Source organism: Camelus bactrianus, chromosome 2 (genome assembly GCF_048773025.1).
Source record: "Camelus bactrianus isolate YW-2024 breed Bactrian camel chromosome 2, ASM4877302v1, whole genome shotgun sequence".
NCBI lineage: Eukaryota > Metazoa > Chordata > Mammalia > Artiodactyla > Camelidae > Camelus > Camelus bactrianus.
In genome coordinates, this window is record NC_133540.1 from 56,376,268 (window position 1) to 56,401,808 (window position 25,541).

Below are 25,541 nucleotides of genomic sequence, written 5' to 3' on the forward strand. Positions count from 1 at the left end.
GCAAATGGACAACAGGCAACATGAAAAAAATGCTCAAAGTTGCTAATTATTGGAGAAATGCAAATTAAAACTACAATGAGGTATCACCTCACATCAGTCAGAATGGCCATCATTTAAAAGTCCACAAACGATAAACGCTGGAGAGGGTGTGGAGAAAAGGGAACCCTCCTACACTGTTGGTGGGAATGTAGTTTGGTACAGCCATTATGGAAAACAGTATGGAGATTCCTCAAAACACTAAAAATAAACTTATCATATGATCCAGCAATCCCACTCCTGGGCATATATCCAGAAGGAATCTTAACTCAAAAAGACACACGCACCCCAATGTTCATAGCAGCACTACTTACAATAGCCAAGACATGGAAACAACCTAAATGTCCATTAACAGATGACTGGATAAAGAAGTTGTGGTATATTTATACAATGGAATACTACTCGGTCATAAAAAATAATAAAATAATGCCATTTGCAGTAGCATGGATGGACATGGAGAATGCCATTCTAAGTGAAGTAAGCCAGAAAGAGAAAGAAAAATACTATATAACACTTATATGTGGAATCCTAAAAAAAAAAAAAAAGACAAACGATCTTACAGAAACAGAAACAGATTCACAGACATAGAAAATAAACTTATCATTATCAAGGGGGAAAGGGGGTGGAAAGGGATAAATTGGGAATTCAAGATTTGCAGATACTAATTAATAAATATAAAATGGATAAACAACAAGGTTATACTGTATAGCACAGGGAACCATATTCAATATCTTGTAGTAACTCGTGGTGAAAAAGAATATGAAAAATATATTTATATTCCTATATGACTGAAGTATTGTGCTATACATCGGAAATTAACAGAGCACTGTAAACTGACTATATTTCAATAAAAATATATTTTTAAAAAAGGAAGAAAGTGTATGTAGACGGTAGAATTCGTTATTTACTTTCTTGGAAAAAACTGATTTAACACTTAATTTTATAGGTCTTTTAGAAATGCATATAGAATTCTTAAAATTGAACATACATGGAGTGAATATTTAACACCTCACATTAGCTGATGTACCAAGAAATTTTAATGAGGCCAAAAGAACTTTGTTAATCATCTCTCCCAGGCTGCGTGACTTTTTAGGCAGAAGTGTGGAATTCAGCCAGAAAATTGTACTGGACTTCAATTCCAAGGAAGGATCAAATCATTCAGAGCAATCTTGCTGTTCAAGCTGACTGCCCAACAGTGGAATGAAATTCTGCTTTTTAAAAAATTGGGGGACCCATTTTCATAACAGCATCTTATAGTACCTCAGCGCCTAGACTTCTGATGGGAGCTGACAAGCTTAAACAATGAAAGGACTCTATATAGGTGTATAGCAATTGTTAGCTTTCAGAGGTGGAGCTTACATTTACCTTAAGTGCTATCGTTTAAAATTCCATTGCAATACAACACAGACACTTTCTTACTTTTATGATAATACATAAGACCTGGAGGAGGTCCCATTTGTTGGCCAAGCAGCCTCAGTTCCCACATGTCCTGTGTGGTCTTGGTTTCTTAAGTAGAATTTGGCAACCAGTTGAATTAACCTGGATTAGAAGAAACTGAATAGAATATGAAGGGTTTTTATACTCTTATGCCCTCTGTGCAGTTGTTATATATTCAGTCTGGTCTCTTCAGTAACGTCAACTTCTTAGAACATAAAGCAGTGGTTTATCATACATTAATGCACTTAAGGGTTACTTAGACATCATGCTTAATCTTGTTAAGTAAATATTCTTGGCTCCCACCTTGGAGATTCTAACTCTGGAGGTCTGGAATGGGGCTCAGCAATCCACATCACTTTAAAACACCCTAGGCGATTCTTCTGATGTGGGTGGTTCACGGAACACATTTTGAGAGGTGATGACATAAAGGATTAGCTAGACCTTTCATTCTCTGTATTTATTACACAACCTAAATACACTTTATCCCTTATGCCAGCCTCCATCATTTAGTCTGTCAGAATGCATGATGCAAAAATGCATGAGAAATGGAATTAGATCAGCTATTTTTCGAAAGAAATAATGATGTATGACAGATAAATGGGCAATTTTGTGAAACATATGCCTTACTAACAGAAAACTGTTGAATGTCTTTTACTTCTGAAAAATGACTTTTTCCTAAAAATCTAAAAAAATACACATGTGACAACCAGTGGTTTTCACAAAGAAAAGAGTCGCAAATGCTCCTGTGTACTTCTGTTTTACTAGGTGTCTTAGTAGATGCTTTCTAACTAATTTCCTTCAGAAGGCTGACAATCTAGAAAGGTATGATTCTAAAGGAGCAAATCTAAAGACACTTCAAACTCTAATTTTAATACATTATTTCTGCCTGGAGAGATCTTTTCCTTAATGAAATGAGAATTCATTGTTAGACAAATTATCAATCTTACAGCGTCAATTTTTAAGTACATGATGTGTTTATCTAATGGAGTTGCTATACTAGAATGTAGAAATTGCTACAGTATCAGGTAGAACATAAGATTATACTTCAAAGTATAATCTTTTGAAACTCATTGATAACTGAGGTAGGTAAAGAGTACCCCCAAAATCCCAAATTTTAAACAATATGTCAGCAACATTTATAATTCATCAAAAACAGTTTCCACTCACAACCTCTACTATTTAACACCTGGTTTTCACATAGCTTTTAGATATAATTCATAAGCTCAAAGACACCAATGAAGTGATTATACTGCAGATGATCACTGTAATATTTGTACTTCCTACAAGCAGATTTTAAAGGTAAAAAAACAGTTTTACTGTAGCCACATAAGCTTACACAAATACGATGTGAATGTCAGCTTTGAAAAGTCAAACTCTTAAAATGTTGACAATCAAATGTGATAATAATATATCCCACATTTCAAGGAGAAACCTTTAAATGAAAATGAAGGAATCAGAAAACCAGTAGCTATTTCCTATGGCCAAATAAATTTCAAGTTTCATCCATTAAAAGGGCATTCAATCCAAAACAGCAACTGAAAGTGGGTAAGAAAGACAGCAGATGTCTGTGTGGGAAGGAAACAAAATATGGTTGAAAAGACAACTCTCTCTCCACAGAGCATTCTCAGCTCCACCCTACATGTGACCTTGAAAAAGCCACTGTACGTCCAGTAGAACTAATCTTATGAAATATAAAAGAAAAAAATTTTAAGTACTACATAATTTAAATAAATAATTATGTTTGGATGAACCTCATTGTAAGAAAAATATAATAGAAGTAGATATTTTTTATATTATAATAATTCATCTTATCACAGTGTACTCTTTCACTGAAAGGCATCTATTGCATTTTATGTGCAACTTAATCTAGAGAATGCATAATAATTACAGGAATTACTACAGCAAATATGTTTTATACAATTAATATTTCACAGTAGTAATGTGTTTACATTTGTATAGCAGGGTACTTTTTTTTTTTTTTTGAGTAGGTTAGAATTAAAACATCTTAGTCTCCAGGTACTTTAAATGTTTTTAGAAATGCCTTTTGGACCTCTTATCGGTGTTACAGCCATGGGGATTTATATACTGCTTCTCTATCATCCTAATGTTACCACTGACTCCAAGACTGAGCTTGTGATCTGCTCATAATGCTTCAAGATTTGACTTTTTTGTAACCCTCTGAAACATGCTTTCTCATCACACTGGAACACAATATTGGGACTCCTGCTTTGTCCATCCTTGGATCATGTTCCTTTAAGCCAAGGTTGCATGTCTTATTCATCTTGATAGGCCCAGTGCCTGGCATTTAGCAGATGCTCAATAAATGATTTCCAAACATACCTTCTTCCCAACAGGAACCAAGATTGTACTCTGCTTCCAAGATCTACTTCAGGCTAGTATATCTATACAATGGATTACAACTCAGCCATTAAAAAAAGAATGAAATTTTGCCATTGCAACAACATGGATGGACTTGGAGGGTATTATGCTAAGTGAAATAAGTCAGACAGAGAACGACAAATACTGTATATAACACTTCCATAAGGAATCCAAAAAATAAACTAGAGAATATAACAAAAAAGAAACAGACTCAGAGAGAGCAAACTAGTCATTACCAGCAGCAGGAGAGAGAAGGGGGAGGGGCAAGTTAGGAGATTAAGAGGTACAAACTACTATATATAAAATAAATAATCTACAAGGATATATTGTACAGCACAGGGAATATAGCCAATATTTTATAATAACTATAAATGGAGTATAACCTTTAAAAACTGTGAATCAATATGCTGTACACCTGAAACATATAATACTGTACAACTATACCTAAATTTAAAGATTTAAAATTAAAAAATCGACTACAGGCTCCAACTTCTCCATTGGCAGAAAGGATATTCAAAATATTTAACAACTGGTACAGTTTAGGCACCAAGCAATCACAACGGATGCTGGCCGTAGCACTGGAGGAAGGTGGCCCTGGAGACCCCTAGCTGGTCCAGGCATTAGTCCTTTGTTTGCTCATTTTGGGGATGGAAGTGGACTGGGGGATCCTGGGGACAGGCTCCACGTCGTTACAGTAGAACCAGCAGCTTGGTGGGCTCCTAAAAGCAGCTATTTAATTAGCCTGTTTGGAAGCATTGCCAAGCGTGAACCGTCAGTACAGCTGCTCTGCTTCACACTGGCTGAGCCCAGCCCCGTCCGTGGGGCATTCCCAAAGCACTGTGGTCTGCACTGTTCCTCTCCTTCTCTGGCATCTCATGGGTATTCATTTCACCACTCCCATTACCACTCACTTGCCTGTTGACTCTGATAGTTAAGGGATTACACGTGGATAAGTCCTGTCTCTAAATCGAGATTGAAAGTTCCTAGAGCACAGAAGCCGTAACTTATCTTCTTTCAAAATTTATCTTTAAATAAACCATCCAAAAGTCACATAATCAGGCTCTATATCATTTCATATTTTCAAAAATGCCTTATCAGCATGATTTTCATTACACTCTTGGATCTTTTTCAGGTTAACAGCAAAACTACATGAAGAAAGCTTTCTCACAGCAGTTATAAAAAAGGCTACTGAAGGGGATGTTCACTATATCCTCGAAGGTCCCTTATTTCTATCCTCTTAGAACTCAAAACTGAAAAAAGTTTAACTCTCTTGACGTACTGTATGCTTCGTAGATAAAGAATCATCTCTCTCTCACACATACACACCACACACACACCCTACTCCACCTTAGTAAATAGCACTGTCTAGTACTCACTGGCATAAGCCAATAATCGTTTCTCTTTCCTTTATAAGCCAAAACAATCCTTCAATAAAAACAAAAATACATCCGGAATCTGTCACTTCTCACAACACTAAGACCCTAATTTAATACTATGTCATCGTTCTCCTCAGGGGTTTCTGGGACGCCTTAAATTGGCCTCCGTTCTTCCTTGCTTGATGGAATATACAATCCGTTCTCCACCAAGCAGAGACAGAGACAGAGACAGAGACAGAGACAGAGGCAGAGAGAGAGCTTTTGAAGTATAAATGGAGTCCTACTATTTCTCTGACTAAAATCCTTCAGAGGTTTCCCACTGTTCTTAGAATGAAATCCAGACTCTTTTCCAAGACCCACTGCTTTCAGAGAGAAATCTAAATTTCTGCCAAGGTGGGCCTGTGCCTGCACCTCAGACCTTGTTGCCACTGTTTCCTGTGTTCACTACTTTGCAGCCACACACCCTCCCTGGCCCTTGGCCACGCCCAGTGCACTCCTACCTCACCTGGGCAGCATGCTCCCTGCATCTCCCTGCGCTGGGTTACCGTTTGTCTCCTGTCTGTCTTGTCAACATATCACCAGCATTTTGAACGATATCTAGCTCAATAAAAATCTGCTGACTGAGTTACTATCTTTTGATTCAGCAGAGCAGAAAAGCACTGAACTGTTTTCGCAGTAACAGCAGAATTCATTGCTCATGGGCTCAATTCCCAAGAATATGTATACTATAACCAGAAGGCTGACATAAAGAAGATAAAATTATTTACTATAATTGGGAAAAGATGTTAAAATAAATGAAACAAGAACAGAAAAATCTCTGAGAATACACTGGTAAAAAGAGAAGGATGTACTAACTTAAAAATCAGCTAGGACAGATAACCTAAGGAATATTTGTGATGAAGCATCACATTTATGGTTTTGCTGTTGGGATGAAGCAAATTAATCTGATACGGTAAAGAAACTACAATAAAAGCACATGGCCCATTGCAAGAAAAATATAGAGAGCACTTAGATCAATATGCAAATCTATAAATGATGCCATAACAAAAATTCAAGCCAAGAAGAAGAATAAGAAATAAGACATATTCCTGATGCTGTTCTAGGTTGCACTTTACCAAAGCATGGCCAAGAAGCCGTCTATCTGGAGCCCGCTTAGCCCCTGCATGGCTTTGCTGACTCATGTCCCAGACAGAGCTCCGCTAGGGCCCAGGACGAAGTCTGTAAGGCATCTCTAAGAGCCTCTGCTTTCATAAGTGAACCTGGTATATATGTACCAATCACCTGCGTAAATGAAAACAAAAAGGTATCTGAGAGATAATGTGGTTTTTCCTTCTGCAATCAACAGAAACATTTAGAACTATTAGTAGGACTTATTCTGAATAAGAACGTGAATACAGCTGAATTTTGTTCTTGACTGTCTCTGCCCCACCTGCTTCCTCTTTTTGGAACTGTCAGGTTGATTGGGATAATAGAAGATCTCCGTGTCCTTCAAGGACTAACGTAAGAGGCAACCAGAGGAAAACCCTAACATGAGCTCATAAGTCTTACATCTTCATGAGGAAGGCAGGCATTTTTTTCTCTGTGGATTTGGAATAAGGTCTCTGGGAGTAGAGCTCTCTGGTGCCCTCAAATTTTGAGTGAAGGGAGGGATGGACTTGGAAATACTCACAACAGAGGGACTGCAGTCCAGCCTAGTCCATTATCTGTGGTTGGGGGTGGGAGTCTGCACAGGTTTGCCTACTCTTGTCCTCCACTCAAATACCTCCATGCTACTAGAGTCCTCACTGCACTAGCAAAAAGAAAAAGAGAAGCTAGCTGTAACTCGTTTGAAATGTATTTCCAAATTGCTTTCCAAATAATTAGAAAAATTTACAACACACCCAGGAATGTCTACCAGTTTCAACACAATCTTCTAAGACTGAATATTATTATATTTCATATCTTTGTTAACAGACAGAATATTTTATTTTATTGTTTTAATGTATATCTTTATAAAACAGAAATACTGTAACTAAAATTAGTATTTAGGAATTGAAAATTTTAGCAATTGATAATTTAATCATAGAAAATTTAGGAACTGTTGGAATACAGCCAGGTCTATTTGTTTACCTCCTGCTTATGGCTGCTTTTGTTCAGACAACAACAGAGTTGAATAGCTGCACCAGAGATCACACGCCCACAAAGTGTAACATTCACTCTATGGCCCTTTACAGAGTTTGCAGAATTCAGAGCTGGGATTTAAGTATTAATTTGTATATATATTTTAAAATAATGTGTTATTTGTCCAGGTATAGAATTTTAAAATTTTGTGGCATATTAGCTGTTCACCTTTTTTGCTATAATCTTTTAAAGTTGCTTTAAAGCTTAGAAAATTATTATATTGCCAAAACAATGTTTAGTTTTGTTTTCTACTTTTTTGATATAATTTCTAGGTTTAACTATGTACCATATCTAGAAATAAATTCTGGTCTGATTTTTTTAATCTTATAAAAAAATGTAAAAGCCTGTAAGTGGAATTTCAAATATGGACATACAACAATATTGTTCAAGAAGAAATTATTTTTTGTTTGTTTACTTCCAACACAATTCCTGGAAACTGATTTATTCCACATGGCTATACTCATCTATATAAACAAATGTCAAACTATTCAAAATTCTAAATAAAACTTACAGAAAAGAATGAAGCATTAATTTACATAAAGCCCAGAAGTTTTAGAACCTCAAAATTTGTATTTTTTCCATGAGTTTAGTTCTGATTATGAATAAAGCTGGACAATGTATTTATTTGAAATTTTTGGCCTAAAAACACAATAAAGTCTATAAAACATTTCTAAGTTAATTTCCAGAAGAAAAAAAGTGCTAAGGACCTCTGTTTCTGTTTTTCCCCTCAAAAAAAATTATAAAAATATCAGTTAATAAGTTCTGAACCAATTAACTTAATCATTAATTGTGACAAGCATAAATGATGAAAAGGGGCTAATTAAGAAATGTACCTAGATGATGTAAGCAGTGACTTCAGTCTTCTAGTAGCTATTTAAAAATAAAGTAAGATGATAGAGTTCTTAAGTTTGGGAAACTTAAGCTGGATAGAACTACATATTTTGCTTCAGTCATTTTTGGTATTATGAACTAACTTCTTCCCCCCTGTGTCTAAAGTGATGAAATCCCGAGTACAATATCCCTTAAGAAGGTAGATAACAGGTGCATTTCTATTTCTACCATAACTTTCCATGTCACAAAAATCACTGTATGCTCCTGTCTATAATGTCATTGACAGAAGAGTTTATTCAATGATCAGCACGTTATATTATTTAATTCAGAGAAATCAGATCATAATAATTTTTTAAAAAATCAACTCACTTTTTTTTTCCAGGGCTATACTAAGAGGGTTAGAAGGATTTCAACAAGAGAATGACATCACTATGGATTATTTCTTCTTAAAAAGTTTTCAGTCATATTCTGAACTCTGAAGTTTTGGATGAATTTCTCATTTCAGCCCTTGGACCTCAAAATCACACTAACACATCCTCTTCGTTACCTAAAAGAACGTATCAGTGCATCAAGATATCATGACTTCTGTTCTCTATATTGAAAAAAATAGGTTTTTAGGGAGAGGGTATAGCTCAGTGGTAGAGCCCATGCCTAGCATCATAGGTCCTTGGTTCAATCTCCAGTACCTCCGTTAAACAAACAAACAAACAAACAAACAAACCTAATTACATCCCCCACCCTCCAAAAATAAAAATTAAAATAAATTTTAAATTGGCTTTTATATTTAATTTTTAAAGTGCCTCTAAAATAAATTACATGCATTACATTTTAATGGTTTTTAAAAGGTGAAAAAAAATGGAATACATTTGTGTAAGTTCAAAATTTTGAAGGAATTATTAACTAATATTTTAAAGAATAGTCTAAATGCTAAATTAATTTTTTAAAAATTCCTAGAAACTACCTTTTAAATCAGGTAGTTATTTGTTAGGGCATTTATTATTTATATATTGCAACTAAGTAAGCTTGTAAAGGTACTAAAGAGTTACCTAAATGTTCACCCTTTTTTGGGGGGCCCTCAGTCCAGAAATTGCACTTTAAGTGACCACTCAGAAATCCCGAATGAGGCTCCTGGTGGGTGGAGGCCACTTAAACCATAAAGTCTAACCCAGAAGGAGAAATGCACCAGCCCCTGGTCACAAACGAGGGCTGTGCGGCTGTTAAGGCAGGTGCTCTCTCACCCCAGTGGGATCGCCTCACTCCCCACCTTTTTGCTAAATCTCTTGCCTGGGGTGGCTTCTTTCCAATTCTGGAAGCACTGCCCTTGTTTGTCACTACCGTGCTGACCTGACTTTCTTTTCAATTTTGCTAACTGCAAACACGTCGTTTTTATTGATAAGCTCTTAGTTTCTGTTTCAGTTTCACTGGGATCTGATGGAACATCAATGCTACGAAATTATGAGATTCATCCAGGTCAGAGCAAAAGACAAAGAGAGAAGGAAACCTCCTCCGAGCCCTCCCTCCTGGAAATACCGGGCACCCCTGTGAAGTACAACCTCGCCGTTTCTCCCATTCAGAAATCCTCCGAATCTTAGTTTCATGGTTTCCCTCTGAAATAAACGACTCGCTATAAGGTCAAATTCCTGCATCTGACAGATCAAAGATAAACTTTAGCCTCCAACAACTTGAAAATCAAAATATTTCAGAGAGATTTTTTGCCCTCCCCCTCCCCAAAATCACAATAAGCCTTTTGTAACCACTTTAAGGAACATACCATGATTATGAATTACTAAAGTCTGAAAGTCAACTTAGATTATTTGCTCAACTTTTAGGCGTCGGCACAGAATATTATCATAACCAGAACAGTATTTAAAGGTCTTTGCACTGAAGTTAGTAAAATATTAGAAATAAAATGCCTTTATAGTCTAAAGTTGGGATTCGAAATTAGCACGTGCTTAAAAAATCTTCTGTTGGGGGGAAGATATAGTTCAAGTAGAGCACAGGAGGTTCTGGGTTCAAACCCCAGTACCTGCTCTAAAAATAAATAAATGAATAAACCTAATTACCTTCCCCCTCAAAAAAATAATTTTTTAAAGAATTTTAAAAAATCTTCTGTGACCTCATAAAAATGAACTATGAATATACACACAGGCAAAATAATTTAACAGCCTGAATGTAAGTGAATCTCTGCAATATTGCTGCAAGTCACTCTATCATAAAATATATGTTTAGCTTTGGACAAAATTTCGAGTTAAAGAGACATCACTCTGACTTATTCCCAAATGTCAATTCCTAGCTGAAGCCAGCTCAGAAGGAAAAAATACGAGCACTTGGGAGCACCCAGAGGAAACAGCAGCAGGCCACTGAATCAGAGGCTGTCAGCTGGTTTGATCACATTGGTTTTGTTCCGTCAGCTTCCTCCCAGGAAGTTTAGAGGTTTAACCAGTAAGGGCCAATGTTGAGTCTCATGCCACCATCCTTTTGTCCTCCTGTTCATGGCTTAGAACTTACCCGCACCCCCAGTTCTTTGGTGTCCTCGCTGTTACAGCCATAGTAGTCTGGGGTTTTGTCCAATTCCTGCAAGTGTCCCTGTGCTCTTACGCTCTTATCCGCCTGGCAAGACGGGCAGAGAGCTGCATTCCCCATCTCAGTTCTACGGTTCCTGCCGTCAGTGGGCCGGTCTTTGCCGTCTGTGCTCTGTCCAGGGCTCTCAGGGGGACACTATCGGGGACGATTCATCCAGACGACCCTTGGCTCCTCTGCTCAGTTCCCCTACACGCCCCTCACCAGCTCTCCCCATCTGCTGACCGGGTTGCTGGTGTCAGAGAGAACTCAAAACCCCAGCAACTGCAGGCTGCCTTCAGTGACCATTTCCAATTCAGGCGCTGCCAGTCTATTTTTACACCTACCAGGCCAGTTATGCATGTCAATGGAGTGAGGGGGGTGAGGCTGAGGGGGAGCAGGCGAGGGAGGGGTGGTGTTTTGTTTTTCAGCATGCGAGCAGCCTGCTTTACACATGGACTTAAGTTCCTGCTGTGTAAACGTCTCTACATAGGAGAATTTTTGCATGACTCAGTGAATGCCTTTGAGTTTCTCCCTCTTGGTCTTTCTACAGAACACTAAAGCTGCTAATGACCTCGCTTCACCGGCATGACAGGTAAAAACTACTCTTGTAATTGCTTAAACCAAGAAGCATCCACTTGGCTTACATACATTATTCGTTATTCTTTTTTCATAATCATTTGCAGAAAAAAATTAGCCATCCTTGCAGCGTTTAAAACTCATTGGAAATACATCACTCAAAATGGTTCATTTTACACTGATATGGATGTTTTAAATTTTATAAATTATCCATAGTTTTTCATTATTCATGATGGTTCCAATGAGAACAAGCACTTGGCTTCATTTATAATTCTTGTTACTTTTTATTATTTTGACAATGTTTCCCTCAGCTCTATTAAAAAAAAAATAATGACTTTCAACACCATACATACTAGCTTTGAAACCATATTACAGATTTTTGAAGGAAATTATTTCCCATGAGGTGAGCACAGCAAATATATGGTAGATTTTTGAAAAAAATCAAGACTTTGTTATAGACCATAATGGGTTGAACTTCATTCCCCCCACTTCAGGGTTTCCCCTGTAACATTATGTATAGAATTATTTTAACAGTGCTGTCGTTCCTCATTGGTTATTTCTTTTGTGTGTGCATATCTTCTCTGCTAGATAGGTTTTAAACTATTCACTGGTAGGGTCCAGACTTAGATTTTCTGTATCACCCATCTACATGCTCTGTATTAAATGCTAAATATTTATGAAGTGTACTGAATTGAAATCAATCATTTGGGGAAAATAGGAAGTGGAAGATACTTAGAAATTAACCACATTACATTTGATAGACTAGAACTCACCTTTCCAATTTGTCACTTTTTGAAAAAACTAGAAATGCTTTGTCATTTTTTTCATTAAAAACAGCATTCCTGTAATAGTCTATCACTCTGTATTGCTGCCCAAAGCCCTATGAACTTAAATCATGTTTGCTTGATTTCTGTAAGGACCCCCATGTTGCTTTTTTACCAATCCTGTTTGAATAACCCTTTATCCCAGAGTTTATGAGCTTAGGGGATGTTACTTAATACTAGAGCCCTAAACTCCAATTTCTGAAAGGCATTATCAGCATTCAGTGGAAATATTTTTTACCTTTCAGCTATAGGTGAAAGCATCATTTAAACCTCTTTTTAGAAATGTACTGACTGAACCTACAATATTAGGACAACATGGGGGGCAGGGTGTGAACATAACTTCTCCATTCATGTTAAAGAGGAGCATAACCTAAACATTTTAAATGTTAAAGGTTGGGGTGAAAGTATTCAAAACGATGGAGCTTCAATAGCGTAATGAGATTAGACTGGCAGCTGAGATGTCTCTAGCAAAGCCTTCTATGTTGCCTGAATTATTCTTATATAGACTAAGGTAATGATTTTGCATAATATGGTAATTCTCATCAAATGTTTCACATACTTGAACCACGTACTGTCCGAATTAAGTAAGCTATGATGTTTAATGATGTGGTTATAAACTTTTCTAAGAGGATGTGTTTTTAATTGTTCTATCTTCTCTAGAAGAAGGTTCTTAAAGCCTTACAATGCCTTACAAAGCCTTAACAATGGCTGCTTCTTCTTGAATATATATGAACTCTTTCATTCAAAATATAAACCAAGATTTTGGCAGCTGTTGAAAGAGGGGCACCTTTCCCCCCACCTTTAGAATCAGTTAGCTGACTATTTTTAAAACAAGAAATTTAATATTCAGCAGTCTTTACATGTAGAATCATGCAACTTAAAAACTGGAAGTGAACCCTAAAATTTCTCTCTAGCCTCCTCCCCTCATTGAGCTGAGATCTGAAAGTCTGTACTTACACACGTAAAAGGAATACCTAACTACTCCGGATTAGGGAATGATATTCCTAGGTGCTTGATAACTAATTTTACAGTGCTTTAACAGCATGAATTGTTTCCTGGCATGTTTCTGTCTCGTTAATACGTGACCCATTCTACCACTGTGCCGTCGATTTTGCTTCTCTTTCAGCCAAGCATGCCCCTCCCTTCCTCCATCAGTACATGTCCATTGTCTTTTTCAAAGCTCCTCCTAAAATTCACTTTCCCCTGAAAGTCTTAATTACCCCTATGTTAGTCTCTTAATTTGTTCTATCTTTTCGAATGAAGTTGGCACCACTATCAACTTGTACTCTTTTTACACAGAATGCCTCATCTCTCTCACTGACCTTCTCACTGAGGTGAAATACACACAATAGGATTAAATGTTTGTTAAGTAAATGAATAAAAGGCAGCCACAGATGGGCGCACGATTCATACCATCAATGTTTAACTGGACTTCATTGCCCTAAACTTCTTCTTTTACACATTAACAGTAACAGATTTGATCATTATAAACATTTTAAGCAGGACAGATCTTTCCATTTATTTCCAGATTGCAATAAACTTTAAGCCTTTGAAAACATATTAACCCTGTTTGGGGTGAATTTTCCTAGAAAGGAATTTGTAGTGCTTTGCTACAAAAGAAAAAAAAACGTTTATAAAGTACACTGAATTATGAACCAAACAAGAAACATGTTGACAAGTCTTAAAAGACACTTGTTCTAAATGATGAGCAATTAGTCTTCGTCTACCCTTCTCTCTTTTCTTCATCCCAGGAAAATCTTCTCATTCGTTCCCTAATAGAGAAAATTCATGCTTGTTTACTATCACATCCATGTTGCTATTATTAGTGCTGCCCAAAACACTTCCCATAGTGGTACCACTGCTAAAGTTGAATGCCTAAACAAGAATGCGCAAAGGAAAGACAGGTACACACCGCTGCTGTTCCTGTGACTGCTGAAATTTTCTCTTTGCTGGCTAAACAGATTTAAACTGTAGACTAGAAGATACTATAGCCATGAAAACAGAACTTCCAATGAAGTTTTCGCATTTGTGATGTCTCCAAACTTTGCCAATGATCTGATGCTTTCAGCCTGATCAAAACTAAGGGTGAGAGGGGTCCACCGAAGAGGGCATTACTTCAGAAGGTAAGACCTTTCCAGTTTGACTCCTAGTGCTTCACTAAGAAATAAGAGTGGCCACCAGGCAGGTTTGTCACAAAGGCTTGGATGACCTGACAACCTATATACCTAACATTGTGTTGCCTAGAAGGCAAGGTTAGCAAATACTGTGCAGCACCCATGCCTTAATAATGTGCCAGCAGACTACTGGAATCTCTGTGGACATGGCAAGGGATATGCTTTCTGCCTGGGCAGAACAATGTCACCACTGTTTCTCAAAAATGCTTCAAAGTCATTAGGGCAAATTACTCAGAAAGCAAATATTTGCATGTTTGGCCACACTTAGAGCAGGACACTTGAATGTGGTGCATGAGTTAGAAAGTGAAATTCAAAACCTCCACGATGTGACATATTTGCAATATCTTCTTAAATTCCCAGGCAATTTTACTGTTATTATTTCATCTGTATTGCTGTTTCAAATCCATCAAAAGAGAGAGGTGATTAAGGACTGAAAGCAAAAGCTAGCTCTATCTCAGCTGTAATCTGAAAGTAGAGGCTGAAGTCCCTATGACAGCAAATCTGAAAACCATCCACTACAGTTTTAAGAAGAAGCAATGATTACAGAAACATCAGAAAACTAACACCTTGGAGAAGAAATAACTGCCTCAGTTCTATAATTTAACCTGAAGAGTTAGATCACAGGTCCTGCAGAGGCGTAAAAAGATCTCTAAGAGAGGAGTAATGAATCCCAGATTTTGGTTCTACCACTAATTTACCTGGGTGGATCTGTGTGCCTCCACCAAGTCTGGGCTTTCATTTTCTCTTTTTTAAAATAAGGGGATGAGACTGGATGATTTCTATATTCCTTCCAGCTCTGAAGTTCTTTACTTCTATGAAACAGAACTGTTAACATAAACATACATCTAACACAAGGTGGTAGTTGAAGCTAACCATCTATTTAGTTCATTAGCATGAAAAGCAAAAAAAAAAAAAAAAAAAGATTAGAACTACTCAGCATCTGCACATCATGCATCTCTGGTTCTATGAGCTGACTATGTTCAGTAGCATTTCCCTGGGAGACTCATGAGGGAAGATGAAAGGACCACAGTGTGAAATATGAAAATCTCTAGGTTGGTAACCAGGAGCTCTTTTCAAGATGAGGCCTCTTTTGCTCTGACTCCACCATTCCTGAATACTAGCCCCACTGCAAACCTGGAAACATTTTGGAAACCACACCCTGCCAGTTTTCTACACCTCATAATTTGTAAAACAACCTTCACCTGGAATGAGCTCGCTCACCAAAACTGACATAGTAAGACAGCTTTATAGGACCTTGTAGAACAAGATTTTGCAAACCAACTGCATAAGCTAGTAGGGGTTTTATTCTTCCTCAGACTAAAAATGTGTTCTTAAAGGGCAAGTGCTATCATATTAAACATACTTAAAAAAAAATATTTTGCCAGAAGTCTTTAAAGTGGCACATCAGAAAAAAAGTTTCACTCAGAATCATGGAAATTAAATTTTCCCTCTCTTCCAAGTTGTAAGGGTTATTCAAGAATATCTATCACACATATTTTTAAAAATCAGTGTAGAGTCTCTCTCAACCTAAACTATGCATGTGCAAAATAAATTGTCCTAACATGATATTTAGTTAGCACTTTGTATTTTGCAGATCATTACTAATATGTAAGATTTATGTTACATTTGCTGAATTTAGAAATCTGCTTAGATTACAAACCGTCTCCCTCTTTTTTTTTCACCATGGTAACCATAATTGAAGACTGATTGTTTTGGTCAAATGTATTTATCTGATTAGAGTCATATTTCATTACTCCAATTGTGTGCAAAATTCTCCATGCCCAACCACATGAAACCAAGGACAAGTTCTTCTAACTTTGGGAACCACTGACCTGTGGAAATACAACTGGAACATTTTATGCAACAACTGAGGCGGCATGTTATTTTCCCCCTTGTCTGGGTACATTCAATATCATTTCTTTGGCTAAAGTTAAATATGTAATGATTTTCACTAGTTGGATCTGTTATATAATTGATCGATCAGGACAATTGCTGCATAATTTATAGATCTACACTCGATTCCCTATATTAACGCATAACTTTCCCACTTGAGGTCAGTACAAAGGAGTTTTACTGTTTATGCAGTACACAAATTAACTGAAGTGAATACTGCCAGGCTATTTATGTGCCCGCAAACATCAATTAGCCAATTTAATTTTACGTTCCTGCCAGCTATTATTTCCATTGCAGACTGCTGTCTCTTGACTTCTAGTATATAAAAGAGGACATTCTTCAGTAAACAGTGCTAACAACTTTTCTGGAGGCTCCTCCACACAAGGCCCACCACAAAGTGGGCCCTCGATAAATGTTGCCTGACATTAAAGAGACTGTGAGATAAGAAGTGGAGGGAGTGCAAAGCCAGCCTAAAGGGCCATTTGACTAATTCTATGCTGTCGTGTTAAACTGGATTTTGAAACACAACAAGAATAAAACAATTTAGCCATTGTGCACTCCCAATTTTTCTGAAGAAAAATATGTGTGTACAAAATACTCAGAAAAAGGTTCACTACTAAAGCAGGGGTTCCGGACAAGCTTTGTTTATAGAGAGGGTCAAGTGATGAAAGTCAAAAAGCAGGAAGGGGGCGCCATTATAATCTGGCTTTAAGAGTTACGTTTTGAAACGTAAGTCAGTGTTTTAGTTCACTGACATTCCTTGTAAGTTTCCATCTGTAAAGGAGGAAGACAGCTGATAGAGGCAATCTGAAAAGTACTCTGTCAAGGTGATTTTCCAATGAACGAATGGTGCATGGTGCAACTGTAGCTCAGTTAATGGGGAAAGTCTAGTGCTTGAAGGGGCAACGTTCTCAGTGGCTGAGGAGAAAGCTGACCAGCTCTGCTCTGTATGTTGATGCCACAATTGTCTAGACATATCTATCAAAGAGGTCTCTCACATGCCACAGCGGTGAGACATGGGACTTGAGCTTTAGGACAAGATAAACCGAAGTGCTGTCCTAATGAGAATTTATGATCAATCTCTCCAAATAATGTCTGACAATTAAGCATATTGGAAACCCCACTCCTAAGCTCAAATGAATTATCCATGACTGAGACCAGCAAATAAAAATTCACTTATCCCTACCATACTGCTCAATTCCCACTTCACTCAGTATCTGGACAATGTTTCCCTTTGATGGTTCACAGGCATTAAGCTACATGCATTTATATTCTCAGTTAGTACAGTCACCCTAGAGGTTCTAGAAAAATAGCCACTGTTTATTAACTTTTTGGGTTATGACATATAATATAAGGGTTTAAGTGTTTTGATACATTTGTCATTACTGAAAGAATGTCTTCAGTTGTAAAACAGAGTCTAGTTCAGTGTAATCAGATATTTTAATCTGTTGGTCTCAAATTATTTTAAAATAATATTTTCCAAACAAAATAAATGCACACAGGTACACATACACACATACACACACACACACACACACACAGATCATTTGCAATGAAGCAGGAGACACAGACATTTAAAATACACTGCCAGGCTATAGACAGGCATTGATCACTCAAGAACAAATTCAAGTTCAAAATAAATATCTAATACTGGTTCAAACTGGAACAGATATGAGTATTTATCAAAATTACCGTTAAAACTGATATATTATGAGGATGGTAACTGATTTCCTTGCACTGTGTTAAAACACTGAATCAAGTAGGTTCATCCAGGTGTGCTGTACTTACCTCAGGGACTGATTGTAAAATATGGTATCACTAGTATTTTAAAAGCTGCATGTTGAGTGTGCATTTAATCAAGAATTAATGAACTGCAATTATAAAATGATAGGCTAAATTCAGCTTATTTCGAAGACTGTGAACACTTGGAGTACCAGAAAGAACCTGAACTTTATTGTCCAACTGATAATTAATTAGGGCTGTATTTCAAGATCTCTCTAGAGCAAATTTATTCTGTGCACCTTAAGGTGTAAATGTTTATAATCTTTCACATATTATTCATATTGGAATAAATATCCTGATTCTATGTCACTTGTTCTCCCTGGAAAATGGGAGAATTTTGAAAAGTTTTTAATTGTCCTCTACTTTTTTTTTTTTTTGACAACAATAATTTTACAGGCAATCAAAAACCATGGGAATATAAAAATAAAAACATAAAATTAATATCATTAATTCAGTTTTTCCAAAATTGTGTCAGTGTGGTCTTATGTCCTGCAAGCTACAATGTTATTCGCCATATGTTGTTAAGAAATGAATATGGGGAGGAGGAGCTGGTATAACTCAGTGGTAGAGCACATGCTTAGCATGCATGAGGTCCTGGGTTCAATCCCCAGTACCTACATTAAAAGAAAATGAAGAAGAAATGAATACTTGACAGAGCACTGTCTGTGGCCATCTTGAAATTTATTCTCATGCGTATAATAATGAACTACAGTAAATAGACTCATGCTAATGTTTGTATGTGTATAATCTTTAGAGTTATAAGTTTATAAATCACTCTATGAGGTCAATGTATCATGTATCTTCTCTGCAGAAGATAAGAAGGGAAGGAACGTAAATATGATAAGAAAATACAGACCTGTTTCTAAAACTTAAGAATTTTCCTTTTAAGAGGAGTTATTTTTAAAATCTTTTTAATAGAAATGTTTTTCCTTTCTACTAGATCTTTAGAGCTGGCATTTAAACCGTCTCAGAGCTTTTCCAGGTCAATAAAGAATCTCTCCCCTGAGCTACTGTCCTCCCGAAACCTGCTCCTCACCTTGTCTTCTCACCAACAAGCGCCCCTACACACCTTGCTGCTTAAACTGGAAATGCTGATGTTTTTGATATTCCCTTTTCTTACACCCAGTCCTGAGGGGTCAACTTTTTTCCATCCCTTTGCCACTCTGTTAGGTCAGGAATTAATTCTCTGTTGATTGAGCATAACCATCTCATAAAGAGTTTCCTCTTTCTAGTCCTGCTCTATTCCAATCCATTCTGTACACCACAGCCAGAGTGATCTTTCAAAGCTTAAACCTGTTCAGGGCACTTCTTATAATCTTCAGGATAAAAGGGAAAATCTTTACTGCAGTATACAGAGTCCTGCGGGATCTAACCCCCTCCCTCCCTCATCTTAACCTGTTCGCTTGTAATTTCTTCTGGAGTTTTATAAACAACTAATACTCCATCGGGACCACCTCCCTGTCTCCCTGTGTATTGACAAGACTTCTCTTGGAAGCCCTGCCTGGCCAGGATTAAGGGCCTATTGTGAACATGGAGTCATCACAGCGACAGCTACACTGCACTGTCTGTAATCAGCTCTTTTTGTGCCTGTTTCCTTCACTAGAGTATGAGCTCTTCATATTTTCTTTTTCTGTTTGTCTCTAGTGCTTCTGATAATGCCTCTAATATAGCAGACACCCATATTTAATTACCGAATATATAAAAAATAAAGTTCTTCCCTAACACATTTAAAATAAGATTGCTCTGCAAACATTTATTTCATTCATTCCATATTTATTCAGCACTATATGCCAGGCCCAAACATATCACTTAAATAAAAAGAGACAAATGTGTAATATGTCTGATATACACACAGAAATGCTCCAAGAAATCTCTGAGAACGGCAGTCTGCAGCTATCTATTCAATTATCAGGAAATGCTCCTTAGTTTTGTTCACATTACTATTCTGTCAGCTCCTATGTGATTATTTTTTCAGATGTTTGATTTTGTAGTGAAATGGTCTAGGCACTGAACCTACTGGTAATCATCTGAATGTGAGGACGGTGAAAAGACCAAAAATACAAATGACCACAAGAGTGTTGGTAGCCACAAGCCAGAAGATGGTTTTAAGACAATTGATCACACCATGGATATTTCATCCACACCCAAACTCCACAGAGAGGAATCACTGCTAATGCCAGACAAATGCAGTGATTGTTCTCTAGAGGTAAAATAGATTACTCTGACAATAGATGTCTACACACACACACACACAGCTCTGCAGGTTGGACATCATGGGCCTCCAAGGTATTCTGTGTGGTAGAAACCTCTTTTCCTTCCATTCTTTCCACCTGTACAGCTGCTCTCTGCTCTTGCATTATAGGCTCTTTTTAAAATTGATAATAATAGGTCATCAATAGATTCCTGCACTTACTGTCACATCTAACCCTCTTCACAGCCATTACCTCTCTGCAGCCAAGACCTTCTCTGACACTGCCTCCAGTCTGTGCCACTCACTTCCTCCTCCTCTTCTCCACTGTTTCTCTTTATTTCTTCACATGTATCCTTACTTCTAACATGTCTTACCTTTAATGCAAACACTAACCTTTTGTAAACAACAACAACCAATAATATAGCAAATTCATGAATCAATGTACAGTAAGTACTCATAGAAAAGATGTGCATTTCCTACTTTCATTCATAAAAAACAACTAATTAAAGTGATTAGGTGGAATTCTACAATTTTAACCACTAGTAGACATCAGTGACTCAGATATATGTTAACTGCGGTAAATGTGCATTTTGTAAAAAGGAGCACCATAAAAATTCAAATTCTTGCCTTCTTTTTTTATGACACTTCGGAAGTTTGAAATTTTCCAATTTCTAAATGCCTATGGTAATAACATTTATTTCTGACTTCATATTTTGATAACTCAAAGGACTCTACTGCAAGATACTAATCAGATTTTGTCAAATTTCAATAAACACATAGGTCATGTTCTATTTGGTTGACTAAGAAGCATGTTATGGAAATTCTTCCTAAAAAAGAATCATCGATAAGTATAAATCTAGCCTCCGTTAACCACTGACATTTTTAAAATGTCAATTTTACTGAAATATGTTCGTTCTATTTTAATAACGTTCGATTTTAGCCGCTTTGGGGATCAAATGTTAAAAACCATTTCTGCTAAGTTTCCTTCTCTTGGCTCTGGAACCCAAAATAGTTCAGTTTATTAATATCCCACAGTAAGATAAGGGAGGATCGATCTCTCTATGTTAGAAAGATATCATACAGATCCTTGACCTCACCATTCAGCAAAGCAGAAATGGCACTCAAAGACCTCCTTGTGCTGCCCACCTTTTTGCGTCTGGAGTCAACAATACCTCAGTGGCCTTCCTTTTCCAGTTTGCTTTGTATTTATGTTTGGGTGCTCCCTGTGGCCCAGTGAAAAAACTAACTTTCAAGAAATTTGAGAACTATCTCCAGCTGCAGTTTGATAAGCTGACTTCCAATTAACCAACCATTTGATATTTTGGATCTATGAGACCTAACTCATCTGTCCTCCACTCTTACAACAGATTCCTGTGGAAGACGTGCAGGACTTAGACATCTGCTGTGAAGCTATTTTGATTGCTGGAGATGTGAGTCGGACTTGAGCACTTGATAATTTTAACCATTCTCCTTCTTCCTTTAATCTTATTATTGAAGACCTTACTATACTATAGTATAAACTATATTATGACTCTTAAGAGGTCCCTCTATGCATTTTGCTTTGTTCCCTGAAATCTTAGAAATATTTTTGTGTATCTTAGTGATCTATAATCCAGATCACAGATACTTTTCTCTCTAGCGTCATAAGATGGAGAAGTACAGATACAGGTTATCCAAAGTTTTCTCTTTCTTCCTTTTTAAACTTTACTTTTTCCATTTGACAACGGGGGTCGTAATCATTTCTACCCCATGGTATTGCTGACAGATTAAATACATTGCTACATCTTATGTGCTTAGCACAGTGCCTGACACATAGCTTTGTTCAGGAAATGTTAGCTATGATTATTTATTTTTACCTTTATTCTTTTTTTGGATTGGATGGCCCCAAATCATATCTATTATCTATTCTACAGTTGAACTTAAAAGTATTACAAAATCGGATATTGTGTCATAGTATGGGTTAGAGAGCAGGCATAGGCTTTGGAATGAGATATCTGGAATCTGTCTCTCACTCAAGGATTTATTTTCTGTGAGATTTGGGGACAAATGAATTCATCATTCTAAGCCTCATTTTCTTCACCTAAAAGATGAGGTTGAAAATATCTATCTTACTGTGAGAATTAAATAAACAACAAATAATTGCAAAAAACAAGTATAGAGCCTATATGTTCTTACTTCTCTTGGCATCCCATTGGCTGCCTCCATTCATCCTTAATTTCAGGACAAATGGGTCAGACTTCCTCAGACTTCCACTCAGTGGTAGCTCACAATGAAATCATCCTCAGAAGAAGCTTCTCCTGTTCCCCTGTCTCACTTACCAACCATTTAGAAGCAAGTCCTTGTACCTTCCCCTGTATCTCAAGACAACTGAAAATTATGTTACTCCCACAGTATAACTTCATTTTCCTTCACATGTTGTCACTAAAGAGGAGTAACACTTACGGCTAAATTTTGTCTGTGTGATCAAAACGCTAGTGCCTCTCTCTTGCTAGAGGGCTGCCAGGAAGAGGGTCGTGGGTCGTACAACTTCCAAGGTATGTCCATCACATTTTTCTTTTCCTGACACTGAATCTCGGTCCCATGATCAATATCAGTGAAGGGTACCATGCTGGCCAAGAAGAGATGATGGCTTGATTCTCAAGTATTGATGGCTGCTGAAATTCCCCATGGCCCAATAAAAACCCCAGCGTTGACTGTTTCTTACATCGGTGATAAGGTAATTATGTGATATCCAGCTGAGCCCAGTCTCTGCAACCACATCGGGTCTAATGTTGGATCCCAAAGGCGCCCATCTATTTCGTGGGCCGTTTCTGGCTGAGACAGTGCCTTCATGCCTCAGGCTGGAGTTGGAAGGTACAAAGTAGTGCTGCAAAATGATCCTATACTTTAAATTTCGATACTTTTTAATTTACAGAATTTGTTTTTCAATTTCACACACTTATGAAAAGGATCCATCCCTTTGTTAAATCTTATTAAAATGATCCCTCCCTTAAGTACATTTGAAGTACATACTTCAGTAAAACTGTAACACTCTAACTTCAATATATTAAACACTCAGGACGGGAGAAGTAGATATTATTATTATTATCAAAACACATATAAAAATGGAAATAAAACTTTGAAAAATGTAGATGTATAGACTATAGATACATATGTACATACATATACATACATATCATGCCTTAGGAACAGAATTCCAAGGATAAGCTTTCTCAGAGAAGAACCTACTTCAAAATGAGCTAACTAGGAAAAAAACAAAACCCTCTAATCAAGTTGTATTAGCATTTATGGGCTGAGTGTTGTAACATCTCAGAGTAGTAGTCTATTTTTTCTTTTATATGGTAGAGACACTTTCCTGGTCAACTTTACTACTCTGGTAGGTCAAATTCTTGACCTGTTTACTTCATGGTATTAAATGATAATTGAACTCAAGGAGGAAAGTGGAGGGGGAAGCCTTTGAACCCTTAAAGCTCTTGTCTATACATTTCATTCTTATATCTTGCCCAGCTGTGTTTTTATCCCTGAATCTCCTATGAAAATGCATGTGGGTTCACATAGAGAAAAACTGCTTCTTCAGGATATGGACAATCACAAAGATCCCATTTAACTCTCCTGCGCTTTAGTGTGCAGGAATGTGAGAAGGTTTTATACTCAGCTACAATACACTGCTTGTTGCAACAGAAGTGCGCCTTTGGTGTTCTGTCCTGCAGGTTGGTCCCCACTTGAGAGAGTCTACAAAATATGCTGATACGCCACAGGTGCTTGTGCAGCCTTTAAAGTCTAAGTGAGCTGCACTCTTCCTTGCTTTACTTTTGCATTACAATGATGTGCCTGCTTTTTAGCAGCTTTCCAGTGGGAGAAACCTATACATATTGGGAGAGGGACTCCTTCAAAAGTTTTATAAACCACTGGAACACAGAAATGCATCACAAGGAATGAAACTCAGATTTCAGGAAAACAGCCTATACCTAAATAAACTGTATGCCTGAGTCACTGGCCTGCAGCCACCTCATCACAGGAGCTTGGGTGACATTCATTAAAATAGAGCAGGTAGAGAGCAAGGAAAGTTACTGAGTTTAGCCAAGCTTTAGGGCAGCTAGACATGCCATTAATATGCACTGCAGTTTGAACAGGATCAAGGTTAAGGGGAGAAACAATGCAAACAGGAGTTATGAGACAGCGTTGCCAGCCTAATTTGTAGACTTCATACACCCCAAAGGAAAGTTTCAAGTCCTACAAAGACAAGGAAATTTGTATTGAAAATAGTAAAATTAATAGTTTACAAAATTATTAATTTATAGTCTTAAACATTAGTGTGACTTTAAGATGCAAATATAGTGTATTAACATTTAAATACACAAGTACATGGAAAGGTTAAAAAATATTTTTCCAGAAAACTTTGTCCCATCCTTCATAGCATCGTTAATTTCCTTGTTAACATACGCAATTGAGAATAGCTGTTCACAAAATATTAAAACCTCTGGTTCTGTTCTATTCTGTGATAATTGCTTATGCTTGGTACACTCTACAAGTTACCCAAATTTGCTTTCTAAATCTGATTCAGAAGACTAATCTATGACAAATTGGAGTTAAGGACACAAAAATAGTAATTAGATGTTTAGAATCTACTCTGTCTTAGGCAATGGTGACATTGCCTGTATCAGGAAGAAAATCGTCCGTCATTATGGGCACAGCAAGCTCATCAAATCCCTTGACACCAGGGCATTAGGCTGTTCCACACAGGACACTGTTCTCACCATGCATTAAAACTCTGAAGCCCATAGGCTTAGAGAAAGAACCTAAACTCCTCCTAGGTAAACACATGTAGTTATCACTATATCATACAGTTATTTACATAGAGAAAATGCATGTAATGTTAACAGAAGTACCTGTATGGTCTCTGATCAGTGGTCGAGTGCTCTGCAGGAGGTGGTTTAAAACACATGCTCAACTTACAATATCATCATACATTTGACTATAACTAAGAATTTAGTGTTGTGAGTGAACCAACATTACATACCTAAATATTTTACCAAGCTAGATTGAGGTGGGCAAGTGAATTCCTACGGGTAAAGAAAACAGAAGGAAAATTTTTACTTAGTTCAGCTATGGGGTGACGAAGTTAATTAAAATGAGAAATGGAGTGCACTGCTGGGAGGGACCAGGGGGTGAGTCATGAGCTGTGAGAGTACTACTTGTATATGGAGAGCAGAAAATTATCAGAGATTCAACTATGGTATTTCAGAGAGAAAGTTAATTCTCATGGCCTAAGAGGAAAAAGGGCAACTCGGTCATACATTATCACCACTGAAGCAGAAGC

General features: G+C 37.1%; 1 protein-coding gene across 28 annotated transcripts in view; it reads right to left on the reverse strand.

The window, feature by feature from the left end:
• The window catches only part of ANK2 (ankyrin 2), a 601,138-nt gene that overhangs the window by 213,785 nt on the left and 361,812 nt on the right, over positions 1-25,541 (reverse strand). For 11 of the 28 annotated variants that reach the window (XM_045515023.2, XM_045515022.2, XM_045515011.2 and 8 more), the window contains exon 1: positions 10,728-11,105. The exons of 10 other annotated variants lie outside the window; for them this stretch is intronic. In XM_045515023.2, the coding sequence (XP_045370979.2) occupies positions 10,728-10,862 (135 nt within the window). In that variant the 5' untranslated portion in view covers positions 10,863-11,105. Of the gene's footprint in view, positions 1-10,727; positions 11,115-25,541 lie in introns of those variants that run through there. 7 more of the 28 variants (XM_074341915.1, XM_074341896.1, XM_074341898.1 and 4 more) reach the window with 2 other exon arrangements.